At 49.3% G+C, this 13,225-nt stretch overlaps 7 protein-coding genes across 7 annotated transcripts; 4 read left to right on the top strand and 3 right to left on the bottom strand.

Moving 5' to 3' along the window:
* Positions 1-832: 832 nt before the first annotated feature.
* Positions 833-1,623, top strand: BDR25DRAFT_110560 (uncharacterized protein). Its single transcript, XM_033683564.1, has one exon. The coding sequence runs from the start codon at positions 1,036-1,038 to the stop codon at positions 1,483-1,485; it is 450 nt and encodes a 149-aa protein (XP_033551468.1). The 5' UTR covers positions 833-1,035; the 3' UTR covers positions 1,486-1,623.
* Positions 1,624-2,925: 1,302 nt separating this feature from the next.
* BDR25DRAFT_110565 (uncharacterized protein) lies at positions 2,926-3,356 on the bottom strand. The gene is made up of 2 exons (XM_033683565.1): positions 3,324-3,356; positions 2,926-3,274 (listed from the first exon to the last, which is right to left on the bottom strand). Exon 2 carries the CDS (start codon positions 3,214-3,216, stop codon positions 3,031-3,033), a length of 186 nt encoding a protein of 61 aa, XP_033551467.1. The 5' UTR covers positions 3,217-3,274; positions 3,324-3,356; the 3' UTR covers positions 2,926-3,030.
* A 545-nt stretch (positions 3,357-3,901) lies between these two features.
* BDR25DRAFT_215504 (uncharacterized protein) lies at positions 3,902-4,247 on the top strand (the record flags this gene model as incomplete). The annotated part of the gene is made up of 3 exons (XM_033684843.1): positions 3,902-3,982; positions 4,031-4,062; positions 4,121-4,247. The coding sequence occupies 3 exons, from the start codon at positions 3,902-3,904 to the stop codon at positions 4,245-4,247; spliced, it is 240 nt and encodes a 79-aa protein (XP_033551466.1).
* A 721-nt stretch (positions 4,248-4,968) lies between these two features.
* Positions 4,969-5,556, top strand: BDR25DRAFT_214897 (HSP20-like chaperone; the record flags this gene model as incomplete). Its single annotated transcript, XM_033684818.1, has 1 exon — positions 4,969-5,556. One exon carries the CDS (start codon positions 4,969-4,971, stop codon positions 5,554-5,556), a length of 588 nt encoding a protein of 195 aa, XP_033551465.1.
* Positions 5,557-6,634: 1,078 nt separating this feature from the next.
* On the bottom strand, positions 6,635-8,058 carry BDR25DRAFT_110519 (ATP phosphoribosyltransferase). Its single transcript, XM_033683563.1, has 3 exons — positions 7,703-8,058; positions 6,988-7,650; positions 6,635-6,928 (listed from the first exon to the last, which is right to left on the bottom strand). Exons 1-3 carry the CDS (start codon positions 7,839-7,841, stop codon positions 6,690-6,692), a joined length of 1,041 nt encoding a protein of 346 aa, XP_033551464.1. The 5' UTR covers positions 7,842-8,058; the 3' UTR covers positions 6,635-6,689.
* Positions 8,059-8,579: 521 nt separating this feature from the next.
* BDR25DRAFT_301309 (ribosomal protein S28e) lies at positions 8,580-9,357 on the top strand (the record flags this gene model as incomplete). Its single annotated transcript, XM_033689546.1, has 5 exons — positions 8,580-8,658; positions 8,708-8,762; positions 8,816-8,830; positions 8,912-8,995; positions 9,057-9,357. Coding segments are annotated over exons 2-5 (202 nt in total), but the record flags the coding sequence as incomplete, so codon positions are not given.
* A 263-nt stretch (positions 9,358-9,620) lies between these two features.
* BDR25DRAFT_332035 (MFS alpha-glucoside transporter-like protein) lies at positions 9,621-11,300 on the bottom strand (the record flags this gene model as incomplete). The annotated part of the gene is made up of 1 exon (XM_033692706.1): positions 9,621-11,300. The coding sequence occupies one exon, from the start codon at positions 11,298-11,300 to the stop codon at positions 9,621-9,623; it is 1,680 nt and encodes a 559-aa protein (XP_033551462.1).
* Positions 11,301-13,225: the final 1,925 nt, after the last annotated feature.

Here is a 13,225-nt window from a genome sequence, read left to right as displayed (position 1 = left end):
TGCCTTCTCTCGCAGATTGCGTTAGTGGCTCTATTTTACGAGTCTGCGGCGCTCGGCGGCCCCTAGAGCGTCGCCAGTCATTTTGAGAAACTGGTAAACTTAGAACAGCTCACTAATAGTCGACTCCATGGAACAGCCCCGACGGTCAGTGAGTGCCAGGACACTCTTGAATTTCCTGCAGCCGGGTCTTGTGTATATCTTCTTGTTGCGGCGGCTTGCATTCCAAAGCTAGCTCCCATCTACCCAATGATCTTCGCTACATGTTACGACGCAGTCTGCAACGTCGGGCTGAGTGGCCGCCGGCTCCTTGAGTGCGTACTCTACGGTACCTACGCCGATGAGTAGACGCCCTCACTCACTGGGCCACACCTCTCGACCCAAGTTTCAACCTTTCGAGAATTGCCCTGAACCTGAGTCCGTAGACATTACCCAACTTCCCATCCTAGCAAATCTCAGCGAATATCATACTTCAGAAAAGGCAGAAATATCTTTCGTATAACCGGATGTCGATTCTAGTGTCGCATTCCACCATCGAAAGGACGTGGAGGATTGGAGTGTAACCTGCAGCTGCAGATGCAGCCGGATCTTGGATCTCGAGCTCCCTGGCATATGCCACGCGGTCGCGCGCATCTCGGAGTCCCAACACCACCCCTGTGGTACGCTATTCCGAGGCTTCGTGTTTGCCTTTTTTAGGAAACCAATTAAGGTTTTGAGGGGGTGTGTCAAGTCTATTCACCCGCGCGGCCGTATCCTCTTTCCGCCCCCAGTTGCTCTCACCTTAACGTGCTCTTGTTTCTCTTAACCATTTCACTCCTTCAACATTTAAAGCAATCTTAGGTCGCTTGAAGTTCTTTTCCCATTGTTTGCAACACCTTGCACTTCCCTTTGTCCCACACCCGAACTCTCACTCTCACTCATTCCTTAACATCATATTCGAGTTGTTACTATCAAGCATTGTCCTTCACCTCCTAATCTCAAGGAAACATCACACAGTATCTTGCAAATCGTCCAGAGTTCACGTGTCTCGGTAACGGTATGCCATCTTCGCAGGTTAGCGATGTCGTTAGGTGGGCCGCTCATCTGGAACAAGAACACTATTCTGACGAACCCGTTGCTACTCTTCCAATGAAGCCAAAGGCAAGGCTTAACTCGGATGATATCAGAGGTTTAGGGGCCGGATTTGAAGAGATTGTGGCTCCATCCCCACCCGAGATTGAGATAAAGCTCGAGATTGAAGACACGGTAGGACAGCGGAACCCATCTCCGCTTGTTCAGTCGCCAAGCCATGGGAACAAACTGCCACTCACCAACTCCTCCCACCCTGGTGCTTCTCGCCAGCCAGACCCTGTCGCACTTGAAGCTACTCTCACACATGAATCTCTTCGAACTCCTGAACGCTCTTCTAAGGGGGGTTCAAGCAGGCGCTCTCGTAACTCATGTACGTCGCGTAACAGTTCTTTTCTCTTTGCACGGCAGCCAATGTAAGGGGAAATTGTTCTGAGGGCAATTCTCTGTTGTTGTCGCCACGGTGAGAGGACGGAATGATACATCGGAATGCTCTTCCCCAAGGAAAATCTTGTTGGTTTAGGAAGCTGGATTGGTGATTAAAAGCTAGCCGCTCATTCTTGCGAGGTGTCTCTAAAAGGGGATAACAATTCTTTGCTCGCATCCGTTAACCAATCCTCAGGGCCGGGCACAATAACTTCCGAATATCTCTCAACTAGAGCCTACCATCACTCCCAAACAACAGCCGACGCTATTCATGATAGCAACGCCGGCGGACTTGAACGCCTCGACAGACAGCCAACACCGTATTTCACCCCAAACCACACTCCAACCCACCGCTCAGAGGAGACGGCTGAGGATGTCGGTGTTGAGGAAGAGGATGATGGTGAGGAGCATATCCCGCAGTCGCCACTCCCATTTTCAGAATATCACTATTATAATTCTGGCTATGGAAGAGGTGCGGTCGAACATGTTGAGCGGCAGATGGGTCAAGCACTACGATCGGATATCTGGTACGATAATGCTCACGATATCGACAAAAAATGAGGGTTCTGGGGGGACCTCATCGCAGCTTCTGGCCATCTCTGAAAAATGGCGGTTGGTTTGGAACGTTCCATATCGCCGTCCACCCCTTGCTAGCAGTTTTTTTGCCCAGCTATCTCTTTCACCCCAATTCTGCGCCATCTCCAGGTTCTCTTAATCCCCCCTTCACTATGTAGCCCCAATGTCTTCATATTTCCATAACTACAAACTCGTTGGTCGAAACTAGCAAACCATTATTCTGTTGTTTATTAGGATTCCTTGCATTCTCAATCACGTTTACATCTCGCTGACGTATGTATGATCAATTGTTTCATGTCTCGTTTAAAGGATGATGTGATAAAACCTGTGCGTCGCGTTCGTATTATCTTCATGCCTTTTCCATTCTTGTTATAGCCTTAATTTTGATAATTCGATACCCTCTGCGGGCTTTCATGGCGCCATTTCTTCTCGTGCAACAATTTCCTGCTACTCAATCTTGGCATTCAATCCTAACGCCCAAATTGCTTTCCTTGTTTTGAATCTTATGTGGGTCAACTCAACGGAAGAATTGACTGTCCGACTGTTTAAAATCTCCTCTCTTCTGGCGACTAGGATCTACAAGGTGGAAATGATTCGTGCAGCTTCCGAGACCACCGTACCGACCTTGACAAGATTGCCATGCTTTACCGAGGGTGGGCGGTCCCGACTCATCCTTCCGTCGGCCTGGGGTCCCATAAATATCGGTACCCGTGGAAGGAACGGGGTCCATTGGTCAAGCATGGATATAGGCTAAGCCACACAAAATATCATATCGGCGGTCCGTCCTTCCTAGACAACATCGCTATTTAGTTTCGTCTAAATCCTGCCATCTTTTCTAGCCCCCGCACTTCTTTTAGGGTTGTTGTCTCTAAATACCCTAGATTTGATAATCCCAGGTCCAAGTGGGGGCCAGCTGTTAAAACGTTTGCTAGAATCTCCATCCTCCGCCCATCTCTTATGTTCCTATGTTCCTAGAACAACTGCTAGTTCACACTCAGAGTCAACACTAGGCGACTCCCGTGTGACAAGAGAGGTGCTGGTCTGATCGTATAGACCAGTAAGAGTAGTCGGTAGCTTATATAGAAGAGAGTAGGGTGTTCGGACATGGAAAGGTGGGGCTCTTGTGCATGGGAGCGGTAGTTGAAGCATAGATAGCGCGTTAGATCTTCGTGGTCTTGCCTAAGCAGGAATTGCACTCTTTATTTCCCTACAACAATTGTTAGAGGATAGATGATAATAAGCGAAAAGTTCCATACAATAATGGGATCAGTCAATTGGTGATGATCGGGTCTGAAAGGGTTCACCTCAATGATTCTGGTGGGTTTGAAGCCATTTATTCTGGTTCTGCCTTGTGCAAGGATGAAGAAATATTTCCTAATCTTACTTGTAAACCAGGTTGATCGTTGGGGCTCGTAAGTCATGATATGGGAGGTGAGCAAAGCAAAGCACTTTTCCCATGGATGTTGAGATAGATGAATGATGCGCTGGCAATCTGCACTGCGGGCGGGGCATGACCGAATTGCATGTGTGACTACCTTTCACCCGCTGCGGTGGAACAATTACTTTGTAAGTAGCGGACTCAGCCGTCATGACGGCCAAGCCGACGCCGGAAATGGAATATCTTGGGTCATGTTTCAATGTATGAGGTTGCAATTGACTTTGTCCGTTAGCTTCGCTCGGCGGAATCTTCCTTGAAGCTCGGTCCTTGATCGGGTTGGCTCGGCATTGTCGTCACCAATTGCCGGAAGAAATGTGCCCAACCTATGGACATCTCATTCTTCGAAAGTGATGATTTCTTTTGACTGAGTGTCAAGCTTTGAATCTTGGGGTAATTATGGGAAAGCTCTCGGGACTTCAGAGGGCTGTTTTGTCCCTTTACCGGCAATGCATCCGAGCCTTACGAGACAAGCCTAATGTGAGGATTTACTTTGGCACCCTCGCACAATCACTGACGTTCCCATAGGACACACGAGAAAACTTTCGATTATTTGTTAGGTTCGCATCACCCAGTTGCTTAAGTTTCCTAAAACCCACCAAACCAACGTCCACCCAGAGAAGAGTTCCGCAAGCACATCAACGTCGACAGGAAAGACTTCAGCACCATCGAATACCTACTTCGACGAGGACACCGACAACTCGACATCTACCAAGACCCAGGAATCAGAAACATCTTGAGATGATTTCCAACGAGCACTGCGTTCATATTTCGAAGGAAGAGGAGGTGTAGTGGCTAAAGGGGGAGGGTTCCGGGGCAGAAGAGCGAGATTGCAACCATCAGCGGCATGTCAATGTACTTGTAATCCTGAAGCGCCAGGATTGCGTATGCAACAGGGCCGAGGGGAAGGCGTCCTAGATTGCGTCAGCGGATGTTATTTTATTCGGTGACTTGATGGACTGATGGGAAAGTCGATCGGCAACGGTGTTGAGTCACGTGGGTGGCGGTTGATCAAGTGGAAGGTTCGAGATGCTTCTGAAAGACAAAGATCAAGAGTATTCCAGACAAACAGCATCGGTAATTACACTGTTGGTATGAGTAAAGCTTCTCGCATGATCGAGTTTGCTCATCTAATACGGGAGATTTCTCGGCTTAGGCCTGTCTGGATGTTGCGTCATGTATCGTGACCTCTCGCGGTTTCGAGAAGCATCGAAAGGATCCTCGATCCCCCTCACGTCAAATCACACCACTGTGAAGCCTGATATCTAGCGGCTTGCGCAGGTTCTAGAAGCCCAGAACTTCTATATATAAGGCCAGCTCACTGTCGAATTTGAAGATCTCCATCGACAACAAGCATCAAGCCTTTCATGCAAGCTTTACGATCAGCAATTCGACGAGTTCCAAATCACCTCACCCGCATAACCAAACAACCAAATCGGCCTTTCTACTACACCACTCCAGGAGCAATGTCTCTTTTCCCACGCTTCACTCAAGAATTCTCCCCGGTTTTCCGTCTGCTTGACGACTACGACCGAGCCTCTCGTCATGCATTCCGACACCTTGACCACAGCCTCCGATCCTTCTCCCCCAAATTCGATGTCAAGGAGCTGAAGGATTTCTACGAGCTGCACGGCGAGTTCCCTGGTATCGAGCAGAAGGACATCAACATCGAGTGGACGGATGGCAACACTCTAACTGTTTCCGGCCGCACTGAGACTATTCACGAAGAAGGTCAGCGTCCACAGGGATTCATTGAAGAAGGCGAATCAAGCCACGAACACGGGCATTACCACCAACCTACCGTGGAGGACGAGGGCGCCGCCGCCGAGTCGGCCGTAGCCAAGAAGCTGGAGCAGGAGGTCGCTAAGAAGCCTGAGAGCGATGAGCCGAAGTATTGGGTGAGTGAGCGCTCGGTTGGCGAGTTCCATCGGTCTTTTAGCTTTCCGGCGAGAGTCGATCAGGAGGCGGTTAAGGCTAGCTTGAAGAATGGGATTCTGAGTATTGTGGTTCCGAAGGCGAAGGCACCGCAGCCAAGGAAGGTTAATATCGAGTAAACGGCAACGGAAACTCCAATGGCAACGGCGGCAGTGGGGGTTTGAAGTAGCATCTACTCTATTCACGCCGATGCTGCTGTGGCTGTTCAGATGGACCTCTGACACGACGGCTGATGACTAATTGATGGACCGGCTTTGCTCACATTCCTGTCCTTCCTACACAGTACGACAAACGTGCAGTTTTTCAACCCAAAACATCACAACACGATTTGTTTGCTTTATTTCTTACCCCTGGCATGACAAGCATGGATGGACAATCGAAGATTTTCTCGTCTTCTCGCTCATTCATTCGTTCAATTCTTTCTAAACTTGTTCGTGTCCTCTCTCCACTCTCTGCACTGACATTGGACTGACGATGGAATAATGGACGGATGTGGAAAGGGTATGTACGTGTAGGCTGAATAAATCATGTCCTGTATCGGAACGGACTTCCAGGATGAGTGATTTGTGATATTAATCGCGATGATGATAATCTATTAAATTTGAGTGATACTTGCAACGAAAAAAGCGTTGAGCATGCAAGTGGCCTTGCGGATCGACGTCACGTCTTCCAGAAAGGCAACCGTAATAATTTATCTAATTATCTACGGGCCAATCTCCTGACTGGCTGTGTTCTCAGCATTATATAGCATAACGGAGAGCGATCCCAGAGTACGATCGATCTAATATACCTCGAGATAGAATAAGGGAGAGCACTAATGACATGCAAGTTTTTGCCCTAGATGGCCCTTACTACGTTCTACGATAGGTGAGTAGCATATATCCGCCTTTGCTTTTGCACTTCATGGATATTAAGCCTTGATATATGAAAGATTGTCGAGGGGATAAAGGAGTAAGGAGATACAGAACGTCGAGAGAAAAGCAGACATGAGTAATCGTCAAATTGGAAGGAGGTGTGATGGAAGGTTGCACACTAGATCCGCATCTTCATCAGATTCCCAATCCCAAACCCGTTCCCGAAATCTAAACCCACATTATCTGAATTTTATCTATACCACCTACCATCAATGTTACAATGGATAAATCGAGCAAATGCTCAATATGCCTGCTACACAAATCCGAAAATACACCTTCAGATTCCTTTCTAGACAGAAAAAGACAAACAACCGGCTTTTCCACTTCCGCCACCCTCACTACGGAATCGTTCTTGAATTCTCGATTTTCATAACGAGGATGTCGCAAGCGCCAACAGCGGTTAGTTCGTCCATTGCCACGGCAATTCTCTTTCGCTCTACCATAGCTGATACAGCAACCCAACCTTCTTCTTCTAAAGAGTTGATGGTGGGAGCGCGTTTTCCGGGCGTGATTTTGCAGGCTGCGTCGAGTTTGGGGCGTTCGATGTTGTAGGTGCATAGTACGTATTTTTGGGCCGCTGTATGCATGTTAGAAGCCTTGTTGGTAACATAAGCGAGAGGACATCATTTGACTTACTTATGACACCTCGGATTCTCGAAGCAATGAGCTCGACGAGTCTTGGGTCTGAGGGGTGCTTCGACTTGATGAGTATAGCGCTCGAGTCTATGACCGTCGAGATTGCCTTCAGACCAGCTGCCCGCATCGTCTCTCCGGATTCGACAAGATCGACGATACCATCTGCTACACCTAAAGCGCATGCAGCTTCCACGCTGCCACCCACGTATTTGATCTTAGTCATGAGTTTTATTTGGCCGTTTGCGTCACCATTCAGTGTTTCCCCTGACTGTAGCGCTTCTAATTTCCGAAAGTACTGCTCCGTGAGATTTGTGAAGCTTGTGACGACGTTCTTTCCAATGAGATCCTCAGGCCGGGTCAGGTCACCTTTCTGGGGCACCTGCACCTGCAGAGCACATTTCCCGAAATCCAGATCTAATACCTCCTCTACACCTGTTGTAGCTGTTGGTGGTGCTAAGCATTCATGTTCGGCGACTTGATCCCGGCCCGTTATTCCCAAGTCTACGCGGCCTTCGCCAACGAATGTGGGAATATCTGCGGCGGGGAGAAAGATCAGAGCGAGAGGAAGGTTCTTTACGAGTGCGATGTCGAGGCGTGAATGGCGGTGGAATTGGATGTCTGAGCCGTGGAGGAGGTCGAGGCAGGCTTGGTTGAGACGCCCCTCTATTCAAATCTTATTAGCACGATGGGAGAAGAAAAGATCAAGCGCACATACTCTTAGGCACAGCAAACAGTAACCGGTCATTCAGACTATTTCCTAGAATATCAGTCAAGAACGGTAAACTCCGGCTCATACTGCGCGTGTGCTTGTGAGCGACACCATTGACACCGTTGACACCATTAGCATGCTCCATGCTTCCCTAAGTTCCGTAGCAAGGAGGGAAGAGGAGGAGAAAATAGGAGGAGAAAATAGGAGGAGGAGAAAATAGGAGGAGAAGAGAATAGGAGGAGAAGAGAATAGGAGGGGAAAAGAATAGGAGGGGAAGAGAAGAGAAGGAGAAGAGCGCAACATACGAATTGACCAGATCCATCCTTATAAGGGGACCCCAACAACCTGGGGTGCGTTACAAGGGGTTGAAGCGCGTGGAGGTGTTTGCTTTTATCTGAGTCTTCCTCCGAAAGGACATCAAGCAGGTGTCCACGTAAGGTTGTCTAATTGGATCTGATCTGGCGTTGGGCTGGCGGAGCTGCAGGCGGGCGTCGAGGATGAACTGATTTATGGTTTTGTGCAGTTGTGCTAGTGGGATGTGCTATTCACGCCGGAGATACTAGGTGAGTCAAGGAGGGGTATGGCATCAATCTCGCAATTCGCGCTTCCTAGGACGGGAGGAAAAAGTAGTGTCGTAAGTACCAGTCAGAGAGGGAAGGGGGGGAGTTGTGGGGAATGCTCCGATGTGCGGACTCGATTTTAGTTGAAGGCGGCCAATGAGGGGTGAGAGGTGAAGTTCATGCATCAGCCCCCCCGCAGACACCGGATTAGGTATCGTAGAATTGCTAAGGCGGTGGAGGGCGGCAAAATAAATTCGCTTGCGGCTGAGCTCAACACCAAACGCACACCTATTTTGAATCTAAGACCAACTCGACGACTCCACCTTCATCCACCCCACGAAGCTCTTGCTGCACGTCACAAGTCGATTCAATATCACTAATTGTGACTGAAATCAATTCAAAGTCGGTATTGGAGCGCTTGGAAAACCACGCTAGGACTGACGGACTGCAGACCATAGACATGGATGCCGCAAAGGTTCCCGTCAAGCTTGTCAAAGTCACCCGAGGTATGTCTAACTCCGGAAAGCGAAAAGATATATTCACTGACATTTCATCGCAGTCCTCGGCCGCACCGGTACGTAATTTCCTCCCGAGAGTCGCGATGCAAAGCGCACCCAGAAACGATTGGAAGAAAACCCCCTTCTGACAAGCACAGGCTCCCGTGGCGGTGTCACCCAAGTCCGCGTCGAATTCATGGACGACACAACTCGAAGCATCATCCGAAACGTCAAGGGCCCAGGTACGGCCGCACCTCCACAACTACATCCCAAAATAGCAGGATAAACTAATCCGGAGCACAGTCCGCGAGAACGACATCCTCTGCTTGCTCGAGTCCGAACGTGAGGCCAGGAGGCTGAGATAGAAAGCTGGCAGGTCATGATCCAATGAGCAGGAGAGACGATATCGAGACAGGAAAATGTTCTGGCGTGAACATAGGCATGTGCATTACCACGGGAATTTCTTTCATGGCAGAGGCGTGATATTGAGCACCTTTTACCTTTCATGAATTAGGACTCAGTCTCCATCTAGATCTCAGTCTGATGTTTTTGCAATGTGTGATTTCAACAGCTTGCTCCCAGTTTCTGCAATTGGCATTATCAATTCTACAAGTGTACCATTTGAAACGACTGAGGTCCACATTGTGCGAATCTTTTGACCTCATCTGGGCATCCCAAGGGTGCCTGTGGGTTCCGAAAATCACGTGTTTGGTATGGAGATTCCCGATGATTTTTAAATGAGAGTAAGGGGTTAAAAGGTTCCATTCAAAGAGATACATGCTAACGTCCAACAGGAAAAAAAACCAAAAAGCGAGGGTATAATCCGCAAACCAGACTTTCCACTTCACAATCATACCCTCCTACGTCCTACGTCCTCGCCAATTCCATGGTCTCTAAATGCGCAGTCACCGCCTTCTTCTCCCCTCCAAACCCCTCCGTCTGTGCACCATTTCCCTTCAAATCCACATCCGTCCTCGTAAACTTCCTCGCAGACACCCTCTGCTCAAATAGAGTATCAAGCTCCCCATACGTCCTCCCCCTCGGCTCCGGAAGCCTGAAGTACGTCCACACAAAACACAAGAAGCACGTTCCCGCCCAGAAAAATGCCGACTTAGCGCCCCAGTTCCATGCGCTAGGATTTAGCATACGCGGCGTGAGGATGTTACCGATGATGCTAGCGATGTTGTAGAAATTGCGGGCCAGGACGACGGTCTTTTGGCGGAGGCGGGTGGACGGCATTTCGGCGACAAGGGAATAGCACACAGGGCCAACAGTGGAGTCATACACGAATGTGAAGATGAGAAGCATGGTCCCAATTGCCCACTGTGCGCCGGTATTGTCCTTGGATGCAATGCCGCAGAATCCAATGATGAGGAGGAGGGCGCAGAGAATGGCTTGGCCCCAGACGTATAGAGTTCGACGCCCACATATCTGCATTAGATACCATGCGAGGAATGTTCCGACGGCACCGAGTGCGTATTGTCCTAGGGACATGCTGAAGGCGTTTGATGTGTCAAGTCCAGCTTGTTCAAAAAAGTAGGTCGAAAACCCCATGAATGACGACCCACAGAAGGCTTGCGTGAACCATGTCATAGCGCAGATTTCCGTTCGGTAAAGATCAGTTCCCTTAAAGCAGTCGAGATACGTAGCGCCCCTAGAAGACATCTTTTCCATCTCGTTGGTATGCTGCATCATGGCTACAGTCTCATCGGGGCTGAAGTCCACGGCTTGGTTACGCGAGGTAAGTCGCAGTACCATTTTCTTCGCGTCGTCGAGACGTTCTTTTCGAACGAGCCACCAGGGAGATTCGGGAGCAAGTGCGATGCCGATGATGAGCGGGATGGGCCAAATCCATTGCAGCGCGTACGGGATCCGATATGCCCATTCGTCGTTGCGGGTAGAAACACCCTTCAGCACACCCGAAGCGAGAAACTGCCCCATTACCCAGCAAAGATTGACGTAGGTAGTCAGGTAAGCTCTGAGCGGCACAGGACACACTTCAGCGGCGTAGGTGGTTGTGAGTGTTTGGAAGACACCCCACGGAATTCCAAGGAGGATGAGTCCGATGAGGAGTTGTTCAATGTTCTGGACAAAGAAGACAATAAATATCAGGCTGGCGACGAGCGTGAGGGCGCTAATCATGGTTTTCTTAAAGCCATATTTTTCAGCGATGATACCATTAATCATCAAACCGAGGATTTCTCCACAGTATGCACCGTTCGTAAGGCCGGATTGCCAGGCTGCTGTAACCTCGTAGGAGCCGTCTGCAAGTTGGACGCCGAATTTATTCTTGAAAGCTGGGACGGCGAGGAGGTTCGCAATCAGCACAATGTCAAAACCTTCCATGATAATGGCGGCAGAGAGTAAGATGCTCCAGCCCACAGCTTTGGGGTAGATTTTGAGACCTTGCAAGAGCGTCATGTTGCGCTCTACTTCAGTAGCTTTGGCTGCATCGTCCGAGATGTGGGTGAAGTCCGGATTGTTGACGGACATGCGGCAGATTTTTTCATCGTCGACGTGGATGACAGAACTTCGGCGGGAAGCCATTGTAGTTGTATCTCAGCTCAGTGCCAACTTAGAGAGGAGTTGACTTGAATGATGTTAGAGGAAAGAAGACCTGTCGCTCCAAGTCGCTCGTTCCCTTAAATTCTAAGATGTTCTCATAGGCTTGAGATGAAAATTCCACTTTCTGTGAACCTATGGTCATACTTAAACACCCCATCCGTCGCCATCACCCAAGACACCTAGGCACCATCATCAAGATGGTTTCGATAGAAAATACCGCAAGGAGCCACTCACTAGCATCTTCTCCGGCCGATCCACTTCAGCACGTACCCCGATCTAGGGACTAGATCTGGGGTTTAACATCCTCGGACAAGATTTTTGAGCCTCCCCTGAAGCGCGGACGCCTTCTTCACCGCCGCTGATTTGTCTAATGTCGGTCCGCGACGTAGTAGAGAAGCTCTGGCCAGGTTGACGAGGTGTGGGAAACAAGGCACTAAGGTTCTGGTTTGGTGCTACGGCATTTACTGTAGCGAGGCGTGCCAGGGAAGAACGCCAACTGAGGGGAGTTTACGAGACACGATTCAGGAATTGGTGCTTATGATTGGTGTATTGTCGAACCATGGCATCTCTGGCGATCTTCGACAGGTTGGGCTCTCTGGAAATGTGGAGACAGCCCCCGAAACTTGGAGCGCAGAGATCCCTGGTTTTCATTGGTTCGAGATGTGCTTGGCTGAAAAAGGATATCCTAGCGCCAGCGGCACGACGATGTCGAATAATCGTTCCGAAAGTCGAGCCGTTGATAGCAAAGAGAGGGGAAACTTTCCTGAAGATATTATCGGAACGACTTTGAACGAATTGCGGATGGGGATTTGTCATGAATATCCGCTTCCCCTGTTCTAGAAATCACGTCGTTGCTGCTGTTTGTTGTTGTCGATCTATTGTATGTGGAAAGAGTGGTATGGAAAGAGTGGTTGTGTGGACTTCCGCTGGAGGCAACCTCCAGTCCTACCGGCAAAGTTAGTAGCAATATAAGAGGGGTACGCATGCCAAGCTTCGAAGCTCTCTAAGCAAACCGCTTCCGTTTACATCTCCGTTTCAATCCTAATCTCAAATCCTATACCTGCAGTTTCCACTTTCTCTTTCCCGAAGGAGCGGGTATAGTCGAGCTCAGATAATGATGCCCTGAAGGTCTCCGGTTCCGTCGCCGCTAGAGCCTTCGAAGCTGGTGGGATAGATTTGGTAGACTACGCCGTCTTTCCACCAAAGTCTTTGTGTGATTGTCATTATGGATGGATGCAATGATGGAGTGGGCATCGTCTGGATTTGCCCAATGTACGACTCCCCACAAGTCGACAAGGGCTATGACATCTCAGAATACGAAAATGTATATCCTCTGTATGGAACGGTTCCGGATATGGAGAAGGTCATTACGGAAACACATGCTAGGGGCATGAGGATCTTGTTTGACTTTGTGGCTAATCATACAAGTGATCAAGTATGTTGGATTCTCCCACCCCCTCTTTTAACATGATTATATGCGAACAAAATGCCGCATAAATGGTTTGCCAAATCTCGCTCCTCTAAAACCAATCCCAAGGGCGACTGGTACATCTGACCATCAGCCCGCTATGTTAACAGCCTCCGAAAGCCTCGTTGCGCAAGCGAGGGAGCTGATGCCGCAGAGCATGTGAGGCGGTACACGCCGTCACATTACCCCCCTCCAAAGCTTAATTTTTATGTATAAAAGGGGAGCTTAAAATTAAGCTAAAGAAGAGAAAAAGAAGAGAACAAACCCTAGAGCCTGCCTATACCGTGATTTTGTCATCCAGGTCGTCGTCGCTGTCGCAGCCGCTGCGGCTGTAGCTATTGTCAAAGCGGGCCATGCGTCAGGCACGTAGAGCTGCCGAGCTGGCTGTGGCCGAGCTAGCTGTGGCCGAGCTATTGTCGATACAGCTGCAACTAACGCT

This window comes from Lindgomyces ingoldianus (assembly GCF_010093535.1).
Source record: "Lindgomyces ingoldianus strain ATCC 200398 unplaced genomic scaffold BDR25scaffold_6, whole genome shotgun sequence".
Classification (NCBI taxonomy): Eukaryota; Fungi; Ascomycota; class Dothideomycetes; order Pleosporales; family Lindgomycetaceae; genus Lindgomyces; species Lindgomyces ingoldianus.
Note: the sequence above shows the minus strand (reverse complement) of the source record. Positions and strands in the feature narration are given on the sequence as shown.